Source organism: Anneissia japonica, unplaced genomic scaffold (assembly GCF_011630105.1).
Source record: "Anneissia japonica isolate Jap-2015-1 unplaced genomic scaffold, ASM1163010v1 scaffold1810_len1271414_cov176, whole genome shotgun sequence".
NCBI classification, from domain to species: Eukaryota; Metazoa; Echinodermata; class Crinoidea; order Comatulida; family Comatulidae; genus Anneissia; species Anneissia japonica.
Genome location: NW_022702449.1, coordinates 909,927 through 922,522, shown reverse-complemented (window position 1 = coordinate 922,522; position 12,596 = coordinate 909,927). Strand labels below are relative to the sequence as shown.

At 37.5% G+C, this 12,596-nt stretch overlaps 1 protein-coding gene across 1 annotated transcript; it reads left to right on the top strand.

Moving 5' to 3' along the window:
• The first annotated feature begins 7,704 nt into the window (after positions 1–7,704).
• Positions 7,705–11,121, top strand: LOC117103890 (serine/threonine-protein kinase pim-1-like). The gene is made up of 5 exons (XM_033244517.1): positions 7,705–7,864; positions 8,099–8,205; positions 8,413–8,460; positions 8,579–8,942; positions 9,402–11,121. Exons 1-5 carry the CDS (start codon positions 7,798–7,800, stop codon positions 9,902–9,904), a joined length of 1,089 nt encoding a protein of 362 aa, XP_033100408.1. The 5' UTR covers positions 7,705–7,797; the 3' UTR covers positions 9,905–11,121.
• The last annotated feature ends 1,475 nt before the right edge of the window (positions 11,122–12,596 follow it).

Sequence of the window (12,596 nt, the reverse complement as noted above, 5' to 3'; positions counted from 1 at the left end):
CTGTAACTTTGTATTAAACACTAGTTTAAACATAGACATAACATTTGTTTACATAAATTTCTTCTCAATCACAGTCATGGAGAACACTTTCTTAAATAGTCTCATATGACTAGACAACCGTACGCCCCCTGCTCGAGGCAGCCAGGCTGCTTAGTTCCTCGTCAAGTGTGGGCTGTTAGTGGCTAAGTCTAGACGATATCTCGTTACACGTCCTACACACCGGACGTCATAAGGTCCTTTACCTGCTTTTGAGTCCTTAGGTACTTATTCGACAGATAAACCCAAAAAGTACAATAAACATCCTCTAAAATTAATGTAAAGAGTAAAAAAAGTGAAATAGATAGGTCTAGATTCAAAAAGAGTGAGATTCACTCTATTCAGAGTGAATTTTACTAATTGTTCACTAATTTAAGAGCACATTCACTCATTTAACAGTCAATTTTCACTCGAAAAAATTGAAATTAGAATGATCTAAGTAAGCTACCTATGCTACGAAGAAAGAGCGGGGGGGGGGGGGCAAAATGAATGTTGTAAAGTTTGAGTATTACTCTTATATAACAATAAATAGGGCCTTATCAATCTGTATCATGGAGTGTATCAACCGGCATTAAATCACCTGAACTGCTGTATAAACCAAGCGTGTTTTCAATTTAAATTTGTTTCTTTGGAATTCATGTACAGTGTATGTACTTCTACTATATCGAAAAAAAGGCCATGCTATCTTGATAAGAAGCTACTTTTGCAAACTTAAAAAAAGGGGGAGGGCTTCAATTCAAGATGGGCCCCTTCTCGAGATTAAGCCCATCGGGCTTCTATGCGAGGTTTTACGGTATATTCAACAATCTGTATCTCATTAACCGTTCCCGGGTTTTTCGTCAAAAACATTGTTTGTGTCTTAGAAAAATAAGTTCTACAACATATCAACATATTTTATTCCTCCAGTCTGGGAGAGAGTATTCGATTATTTCTTACAGCTGATTTCGGTGATGATTTTACACAATCAAAACCACGAAATTAAAAAAAACATGTAAACATAAGCTACAATGCCGAGTACCGGCAAATGTTAAGGCGGGGGCACACATCGCCGTATGAACGCCGTACAACGATCCACCCGTGACTACTCGACGACGCGACGCCGTCTCGATTGTCGACGTCGCGTTGCGTTCTCCGTGGAATCGCATTGGCCACGGGAAATGACCGCCAGTGTACTGCACTCGGATTTTATTAAGTTAAAGTAAGGGCGGCGCCATGAATTCCCCGACAAAAGGTCCAAGCTCCTTGACGAAGGGTCCACCCCCAACCTCGTCGGGGAAGCCTAACCCTCCCCCACCGCCTGGTCGGGAAAAAAAATTGTCGGGGAATCTTTTTAATAAAATATAATAAAATGTGTTATTTATGAGATTCTTTATTTAAAAAGGATGTCAGGGGTACTACTCCCTCTGTCGGGGGTTAACCCCCTGTCGGAGGTACCAGCCCCCTGTCAGAGAAGAGCTGGAGCACCACTGGAACCCATGCGATCGCAATAGTACACAACACCTCGCACATACGGTAGCACTGCTCGCACTAAGCAGTTTTTATTCATACAATTTTGAGAGCTTAGTAAGCGATTCTTGAATTATACTTTCGGCGCTCGAGATTCTTTTTTTCCCCGACGACCTTGCTGGAAATTCCCTTACAGGAGGTCCAAAAGTGGGGGTGCCGATGTCCCCGACGGGGGCTCATTTGTCCCCTGGACCGCCCCGGTAGTGCAGCCCATGAGTTAATGTGGAAGTTAGACCAGGGGTGGCGCCAGGATTTGCCCGACGGGTGGTGCGGGAGGGGGGAAGCCGATGCCCTGACGAAGGGTCAGAAAGCAAAGTGGGCGTGGTCGAGCTTCGATTAAAAGGTTCGAAAGTGGTCCAGGTGGAGATTTAGGGGTTTCAAAGGCTTATTAAATCGATTTTAGAGTCTACTAATATGTAGAAAATACATATAGGCCCTAATTTGTTTTTCTCCCCAACGAATTGTTCCCCCCCCCCACCCCGCTGGCGCCACCCCTGAGTTAGGCCTACATATAAAATTACCACCACTGGAACACCAACTTATGTCTACGAATTACTACTATTGTAAAGGCAACCACACCACGCCCTTAAAAATTCCTTTCCACCACACGCTGGTAAGTCTGAAAAGATGTTTCCAATTGTGGTACCTTCATCAATGAAAACTATGCGAGGAATCTTAATTATTTATTTTATTTACTTTAACAATATAATAGTTTCTTCACTGATTCGGCGCTTAGGACTTTGAAGAAACATAAGACTAAAGGCTTCTTTGTAGGCCTACCGTATTCTTGCAGGCGTAGGCGGTACCATCGGAAACGCAGTGCACAGTCTTAGTCTATATTTATTCATTGTAGTTGTTGTTGTTTTGTTTTTTCTATAAAGTGCACTAATGTTCACGTCGGGTTCAAATTCGCTCTGGATAAATTACGAGCTCGTGAACCCGATATTTAAGCCTAGCACAGGAAGTCCGGGTGCGTCTGGGCTTATCAGTCGTAAACATAGTAAACATGGGAATGTGAGAGTCAGGGCGAAGCCCAGCGCACTGCAGCACAATTTGGCTATTATTTAACCGTTAAATTAATCGAAAAAGCAAGACGTCACACCATTAATACTACTGTATAGGTGCGGTGGGCCTATTTTATTAAGCCATTGTTCCATAACTTGGCCAGAACCAAATGCTATTGATATAATAATTGAATAATGGAATGACGCAGACGTGTAGGCCATGGAGAACAAACGGGTTATTAAATAGCAAAAGTTAATTGATCCCTCCAAAAGTGCTCCGACCAAGCCTATATTCACTGACATAACTATCTCAGATACTGTATTCAGTTTTCTTTTTTCTTTTGTGCAGCTCTTACGTGCACAACTTTTCATTCCAAAATCCAGTGGCGTGAATGCCCCTTAAAAGAACATCGCCCACCTTCTCAGTCGCCCTCACCATTGAAAATGTTTGAAGCAGGCTAGCGACCCTCACTTATATCATCGAGCTTCCATTTATTCATCGATCCCCCACTTCACCTTTACGCCCCCATCAATACCCCTAATTTAAGACAATGTCACCGACAAAATATCAGTAGGACTTTATTTTAAAAATAAAAGAATTAACATTGTTCACATCGGCTCAGATTGTATGAAATTCAATATAGAAATATGAAATTGTTATCAAATAGCATACGTGTAAATGGTCGTTTGTTTTTCACTTATTTTCGGGTAAGCAAGCAATTAAAGCCAGGCTCCTAAGGATTTTTATTTATATAATACTGTTGTAACTGCTTTTCTAAGACACAAAAAGGGTGTTTGACAAAATCTCGGGAAGGCTTAATAAGATACAGATTTTTTAATATTTAAAAACTTGAGGGGTGGAGGAGGTGGAAAGGATGGTAACGCCCTTTTGTGTATCGGAAAAATCGGTTGTGCAACATAATCATAAAAAATGTTTTTTTCCTAGAGCCTCGCAATATTTAAAAACTAGAGGGAAAATGTGGAAAACGGGTGGTTGCAACCCCTTTCCCACCAAACACACCATGTTTTGTCCTCCGGAGCCTGCAATAGGCATACTATAGGGTATGAAGCATTCTATGTGTCCCTATTTAGTGTTGCAGTATAACTCGTTGTTACATTGTACTTTGTTGTTAGATACTGTGTTTTAACAGGAAGGTAGCCTACTTGTAAGGGTTACCCTCACTAAGTGATAGGCCTATCAAATACACCGACAATACATTGCAGGGTATCGCACGCAGGGTGGATTGTTCAATATGTTTATGTTTACAACAAGCATAGAAGGATAAACACAAGCGTGTTTTAGTTCACAGTTGTTGCAAATATTCGAATGTTTATTAAAACGATGATTTGTAACTTCAAATAAATATGGACTACTTATTAATCCCCGTGATGACCTAAATGAAGGTCGAAATATTGAATCACAATAGGGTGTCTTACTATTTTTGGAGGCGGAGCACCCTGTCATAAAATATCTAAAACTTATCGGCGGATGGACCTACTGGTAGGCCTATTTTTTAGGGTAGGGGCCTACCAATAGCCCTTCAATTCCAGCTACCGGTAGTGGCCCGAAATTTGGCTTATACTGCACTATAAATTAATAGTTACAACAAATATACACATCGTATAAATAAGAAAATTAAGTATTACGTATCTTGACACAAAACTCATTAAAAAAAAAAAAAAAACGATGGGAAGAAATAAAATAATTATAATGTACAGTACGGTAGGCATAATAAAAATCCAAAACATAAAAAAATAATTCGTAACAATGTAGGAGATGGTAGGTAGCAAACGATTTGGGGGACAGAGGCTTGTTGGTTCTTCTTGCCCAGCTGCCGCCGTCATCATATTGACGATTTTGTTGATAGGAAGGGTGTCTAATACAGGAGATGGGAACGTATCCAAGAGGAAGGGAATTGATAGAGGGAAATGGGTGGTGGTGGAAGGTCCGCTAGCTGAATAAATGAAATGAGAGGCCTATATTTATATTTTATTTATTTATTTTTTTGCTTAGCAAATTTCCAAACAAACTTTCCTGAGAAAGTGGAATCGCTACGGGGTGGGGCTGCACGAGAGGGAACACGCTGTGGTGAATGAGTGGAATTGGTGATTTCATATCGGGATACGGAACAAGATGTCTCATTTTAGTGAATCTATCGTGTTGTTAATTTTCCGTTAGTAAATGTATGGGAAAGCGTATTGGCTTTTGAGGTTTGAGGAGCTTTTTAAACCAAGACGTTGATATGAATTGAAAGAGTGGCATATTATAACAAATGCTACATTGTCTGTATATCTTGGATGCATTTGGTCTTAATTTTTCGTACACCATAATATATCGCCTGTCTCTTATACACATCTAGATGTGTATAAGAGACAGGTATAAAAGTACCTCTTTGGATGAATCGGCGTTTTTTATGTGTATTTGTTTTTTATATTATAAGATATCCTGAAAGAGATTGATCATGATACCGAGCCTATAATTCTCATACATTAGCCTATAGCACATATATATGATTCAGTATTTGCATATACAGGCCTACCTATTTATCTAAGTTAATCGCCGTGTCAAAATGACAAAATTGGGTTCGTTTATCCAGGGAGTGTCTATTGATCTCTTCGTAGGTCTAGGCTACAATCAACACACTCCGAATGTATAACTAAACATTATAAAATAAAAATTTCCCTCCTACTACATCTTCTCTTTGTACTCCCTCTGTTTGTTTATAAGAATCATTGAAATAATAAATGCCTATCACCTCAGCCCTACCATGGTTGGAGATGAGGTAAGACATTTTATGATTATGGCACATCTATGTGCCCGGAAATGACACTATCCGACTTAAACTTTGAATACAATTTTCTTTTTTCTCCATTAAAAAAAAAATTCAAACAAAATTAGGAAAGGGGGGGGGGGGGGGGGGGGCGGTGACTTCCGCACCCTAGGCAAGCCACTGAGTGGAAATAAAATGACAGTACCAACCTAAAATTGTTTGCAAAATAAACAACTTGAACGCCCATTCAAACGATTATGAATGATTGCGTCACTGCAGGTCGACAACTGTTGAAGGGCAAATATTGGGTGGCAACTCAGGACTCGGTTGCGGGGCGTGTATCACTGATCTTGCTCTGTAACTGCAATTGTATTCGTTCGTTTGCGTAGCGTGAGAACGAAATGCGTCATGGGGATACAATAACAATATAAAGAACTCAAATATATGAATATACGGAAGTCATGGTCTAAAGTAAATTTGAGTTGTACCACGTCAATATGATGGTCAATGGGTCTGTTGCGTTTTGTCCACCAATCGTTTATTTTGAAACGCTCCCGGACAGCCTAAACTGGATTTTATAAAGATCCGGTACATGAAAAACATCATCCTGTCTGAGAAACAACTTATCAAACACATAAACAATTCAAATTTACGTATTATTTTGGTTTACAAAAAAAAAAAGAAAAGAAATGTCAAATCAACAATACACCACAGTAAAAAAGAATAACGATGAACATCTATGAATAAATGCTCATCATAGATTGCATTAAACTGATGGGAATGCTCTATGCGATCTCATTAGGTTTCTGCTACAGTGCGCGTAAGTATAAAAAATGGTTATAATTCAACAGTAATCAATCGGTTTTCAATAAATATGATAGGTTCAAAGAGTTCGAAAAGTTCGTTAAGAGGTAGGCTGTACGTCCTTGCACGCTCGCATGGACGAATGTTCACACAAAAAGGGAGTGACACTCAGCATATTTGTGATCACTGATGCCAGAAAATGCAAACAAATCCCATTTATACAAAATTCTTCACAAAGTTCAAGCTATTAATAGATACTAACTGTATCGCTATTGAAACGCGGGAATACGTAAGTAAACTATAGCATTGAGTGGGCTAATCGTCGGGTGAATATCCTAGATAACAGGAATGTTTGAAATCTGTCAGGGAAGTCTTCGGCTATCCACGAATAACATATCTCCTTTAAAAAAAAATATGTGATCTTAAAATAGGCATACACGATTTAATTAATTGATTTAATCATATTCTGCTTTTTACGTAACCCCTCAGTTAAATGTTATCAATATTAATATGTTAGGCCCTTATTGCATTACAAATAACGGTTGGAGTGGACTTGTGGCGAATGTCAAATAAGGCTCCGATCCGCTCTCATATTAATTTCATGGGCCTAGTTTATCCTGTCAAACAGGATTCTTCCACAAAAATAAACATATTTTAACATCCTGGACTGTACACCATAATATATCGCAACATGTTCGCTAATTCACAATGACAACGCATCTTATCGCTTTTTACTAGGCCTAATTAGGTCTATAGGCTATATCAATTAGTTGACATTCCTATGGTATACCATATATATATCCTATGGTATACCATATATATATATATATACCATATATACTATTTTCTCTATGGGTATACGATAACACACGAAGCAATTTCTCTATTTTAAACCTACAAAATATTAATGTAGGCCTATGTGGAGGTAAAATGAAAAATCATAAATGTACAAAAAATGTCGATGAAATACACATGTATTTACCAGTACAGTTCAGTAAATGCAATAATTCAAAACAGGATTTTCTTTTGCTTTCAGTATTACACACAACCTGGGGTTTTAGGGCAAAATTTATAATAATATGATTACATACGTGACGCATAATTTTGATTTCTAATGGAAATTTTGTTGTAAAGTACTGTAGATTGTTGAATCATCGGTTCGGTACCTAGCGACTACGTTTCCATACAACTCAAAATATCATCCAATGTTTACATCTGATGTCCACATAAACAGAAACGAGAGTATGTCTTTGATTGGTCCATTCAACATATGAATATTCATCATATACAGCGGCGAAATGTCTGTATAATAAGTTCTAAAATTTCTTCTTAAACTAAAATTCTTAAATGGAGAATGAACTGTAACTGATTTTCTTAAGTTATTTAATAAATATTGATATTTGTATTTAGGATTTATCCGTATATTTTCTGATAATATAATATTATATCTGCATATTTTGGTGACGTTGCGGCAGATCGCGAGTCAGTGATCGCGGATGAATCTTCTACCACGTGACGGTAATGGTATGTCACAAAACGACGTATGCATTGATCAAAACATTAGCCGTTGTAAAAGGCGCTTCCCCTATAAAAGCGGGGATTTCACTGTTGTACGTCAATTTACTCGTTGTCGCAGAGGGGATAGGTGTAACACACAGTTGCTCTGATATATCAAAATGAATCTATCAAGGAAAATTACCTCACATATACAAGAATTATATTCTATCAATGCCAAAAATATTGGTAAGTATTTGTTATTTTTAGTGAAATTTTCTTTTGTTCTAGCCTCCTAAGCTTGAATTCTACCGCGCGTGGTAAACTCGATTAGACCGTCAGTGCCCGGTCCGAACAGCTGTTTTAATAGCATACCATCGTGTTGTAATTTTTAGGCGCGGTTTTGAATGTCTCGTCTATTGAGTGAATGAAATAATTTTGGTGTCATAATGTATTTTAAATGTATTTTCTTTACTTCCACAGTAAAAGAGAAGGAATCATTTGAAAAAGCCTATCAAGTCGGTCCCGTACTTGGAAGTGGTGGTTTTGGTACCGTGTATACTGGCATTAGAAATAAAGACAAGTTGCCGGTAAGAAATCATGAAAAATTGACATAGGCCTAGCTAATAATTTGTTATGTACTGACTGTAATATAAATAATTATATTTTGGAAGATGGCATCATGGAGAATAGGCTAGGCCTAGGTCTATTCAAGGATTCTACATTTCACAATATATAGGCCTACTTGAAATTTAATTTTTTTCAATGATATTCATTAAATATTTTTTATATTTCAGGTTGCTATCAAACATGTTGCAAAAGACAAAGTAACAGATTGGGTTCAGGTAAATATAATTTTCCTATGTATCAGGCCTTGTATTACATTTATCACAAATTGGCATGTTATCATATGTGCTTTTTATATGATGTACTGTACCAACTAACGAATATTTTTTTTTGTAGGTGGGTGGCCAAAAACTTCCAATTGAAATCTGTCTTCTGAAGAAGGTGAGCCAAATAAAAGGTTGTATAACAATGCTGGATTATTATGAGCGAGTGGACAGTTTCATAATTGTCATGGAAAAACCATCTCCAGTCAAGGATTTATTTGACTTTATTACTGAAAATGGAGCTCTCAGTGAAGAACTATGTAGAGATTTTTTCAGGCAAATTGTTGAGACATTTCAACGTTGCCATGACGTTGGAGTAGTTCACAGAGACTTAAAAGATGAGAACATTCTTGTGGATATGAAAACTGGTGAACTAAAACTAATAGACTTTGGTTCTGGAGCTATTTTGAGGGACACAGTATATACAGACTTTGATGGTGAGTACACATTTTCTGTGATATTCAAGAATGTAGAGCAGAAAAGGCTAAGGCCGGGTCATAAGAATCTATTGTCTGGCTTCATTGATTAAATACAGTGACTTTACTTTAGCTTGATTGATTTTGAATGGTGTCTAACACATTATAAAGCCTCCTAATACAATAAAATAGTATCCTTACTGGTGAGAAGTGACCTCGGTTGTGAACCAATGTGTAGCATGTCAATGGATAATCGTAATTTCCAGAACTTATTTCTTGGCTTACTCCCAACTCGTACATCATAGTAATTTCCCAGTTAACCACCAGAAAAACCCACTTCCCTTCAAAAAACTTGCCAAATTCGGTTTTAGTTATGCATTCAAGATGTATGTAATGTTTGATACAAATTATGATGCTTGCTTTCCCATTACCAAAAATGAAAATATCTGAAATTTATGTTCCGTCTTGTTATTTTTGCAGGTACCAGAGTGTACAGTCCTCCAGAATGGATTAGATTTCACAGGTATCATGGACGTTCCGCAGCAGTATGGTCTCTTGGAATTTTACTATACGACATGGCTTGTGGAGACATCCCTTTTGAAAGAGATGATGAAATCTGTCGAGCACAGCCACACTTCCGTAGAAACCTGTCCCCGCAATTAAAAAACTTAATCAGATCATTGCTATCTGTACGCCCTTCACATCGTCCCACCTTGAATGAGATACTTGATCACCCTTGGATGCAAATAGGCCAAAAAGACAATGCACCCAGGAAAATGTCTGTTGATGACGACGTTTCCTGCAGTCAGGACAGTGTTGGCTTCAGTCCCTGTAGTAGTATTGGATGTAGCCGCGAAGACCTCAGTAGCAAAGACTGTGATAGCCGTTCTACAAGCCCTGAGGCAATGGACACTATACCTTCCAGTCCTGACCTTTCAGACTCTGATAGCGATTCTGATGAAGAGCAAAAATCCCAAAGTTGATGTTCAGCACACATTGTGAATTAGTAAATCAATGAAATTAATTATTTTCTTAATATAATTTTAAGTCAAAAATGACATAAGAAACTTGAAAGTTACTTACTGGTAACATTCGAGTTTCTTTGTAATGTATTGGCGTAAATCGATGTTGCAATTAAGTTTCTGTTGTAAGTGTACGACGATGCAAGAGAAGTAGACAAAGTACGCAGACAAAAGTCTGTTGTATAAACCTGGTGCAATAGCCTCCCTCCTATCCCCTATTGTGTACTGGCCAGTATTGGGTCATTTAATGCCTACACACCCAACTCTGCCCTCTGTACCTGGTATTCAACAGTATCTATATATGTTAATGCCTTGCCAATCTACAACACAGCCACACTTGCTGATGACTGCCAGGTATTTTAATTTGTTAGGAAATGAGCCTTCCACAGGGATTTGCATAAATTGTTTTAAGAACGGGGTCACATGGATTTTCTTTCCTGTAGTCTTTGGCTGCCTTTGTGAATTATAATTATATGTTGGAAAGACTGAGCATTAGTGCGTGTGAGAGGTATGGTGTGTAAGTGAGAGTGATCATGCAGCCAACGAATGGTTTAAAAAAATACATGTGACCTTTAAATTAGATTACCATGCAATTCTGCAAACCCTGCTAAGGAGAAACTTCTATACAAAATAGGTATAAAGAAAAGACGAAGGACAATAATGTGCTGCATTTTAAAATGATTTAAGGGAAGCAGTAGTAAGACATGGAGGCATAAAGCATGTATTATGAATATAATATATTATACGATTATCTTATTGAAGAATGAACTTGATGTTTGGAGGAATTTTAAGTTTGCAAAGAGCGTGACAGGTAATGTACTTCTGCTAACTCAAATCAGTAATTGTAAATAGTTAAATGTATTTATTTCTCAAGTCGATAGCAGCCACAAACTAATATAGTTTGTTAATTTAATTTAATTAATAATTATTTGTGGTTCTCAATCACACAGATTTTAATCAAAATTAAGTTTAATTCCTGCTGCTAGTTCTTATATTATTTTTTGTGGTTGTGTTACAGTATTTATTGTTCGGTAACTTCAAACTTTTTCTCCAAATGTCTTGTGTTCTAACTTCAATGGATGTTTTGAATTGTAAAGAGTTTATTTTTATATGAAATGTGAATTGATAAAAAAAAAAATATGAATAAATGGCATGAATAAGTGCTTGGTTGAAGAAAATTTTTGAATTAATTTTCATTTTTAGTCTCCGTCTAATTGTGAGGAATGTGATGCTATTTGTGAAAGTCTAATGATAATACATTTTGATTTGAGGTTTTGAGTGGTTTAGCACAATATAGTATACATAACATAGAGCAGTAACTGGTGCCCACTAATCACTGACAACAAAAGTGGTGTACCTATTCTACTGAATGTCGACTAGACGATTATATCGCCAAGAAGCATGACTACACATAATTCATATACCTGACGATAACTTCTCTAAAGAAAGAAATCCACAATATTTGTACAGCCAATAATCAACATTCATAGTCCTGCCTATCGTAGGGTCAGTGGCGGCTTTAGGATATAATTTATTGGGGGGGGGGCTGTCTCTTATACACATCTAGATGTGTATAAGAGACAGAGCCAGGGGTGGGAGATTAAAAAAAAAAAAATGGCCGGAAATGGCTGGGATGGGAAAAATATAATATATTTTTTTTGGTCCGACTGCCTAACGAGCTTGTGCCGATGGGGGGGGGGGGAACTTAAGCCCCCCTTCCCCTGCTGGCTCCGCCACTGTGTAGGGGTGGATCCAAGAGAGATTAGCTAAACAAACTGTAATTACATTCAAGATTTATGAGAGTGCCATTTCCAGCCATCTAGAGGTGCCAAATCAGTAAAATGTTGTACCCTTCAACTGTAAAAAATCTCTGCCCCCACCACCCCAAACTCTCTATTCTAAATTCTTATATTAGAAGCGAATACAGTATATCCAAACAATAAAAAAAAAAAAAACTGGATGATTACATTTTGTTAGTACTGTACAGTACTTGTTTTGGTGAGCAATAAACACATTCATTCAAGTGTTTGTAAATACTGTACTTTTTTTTTTTTTTATTTCCTCAATCATGTTTTTTTTTTTGGTTCATAACTATTTCATATAGCAACACGGCTTTGCTGAACACGCCTATGAGCTTCCATGTTACATGAAGTAGTAATAGATGATGACGAAAAATACGACGGCGACAATTACAATTAATATAACAATATTAATATAATTCGCTCCAGGACCCAAGTATAAACATTTTGAATTTTCACAACGCTTCATAATGGATTTATGTCTACGGGGATCATTACTGCATGAGATAAAACCCTATTCAATGATGGTGCATGCATGGCCAATCGCGCAGATTTAGTAAAGCGTAAGTATCGTGCAGTTACCCAGTTAATCGAAACTATTTTAAGACCTGACTTCAGCCTTGGGACGCAAATCGTCTATTTTAGCGCCAAAAGTTCCCACGCTACGTTGACTATGCAATTCACACCCCGAAATCAAATAATTGTCAATTTCTAGTCTGGTAGTGTTCTTTATTAATGTTGGGTGAAAATCAGGGGTATGACAACACAAGGAATAGGCGTATTATAAATGCCCATACCAGGAACAGAGCGAGTCTGGAGATACTGTACTACCTACAAATTTAATTGTATAGCTC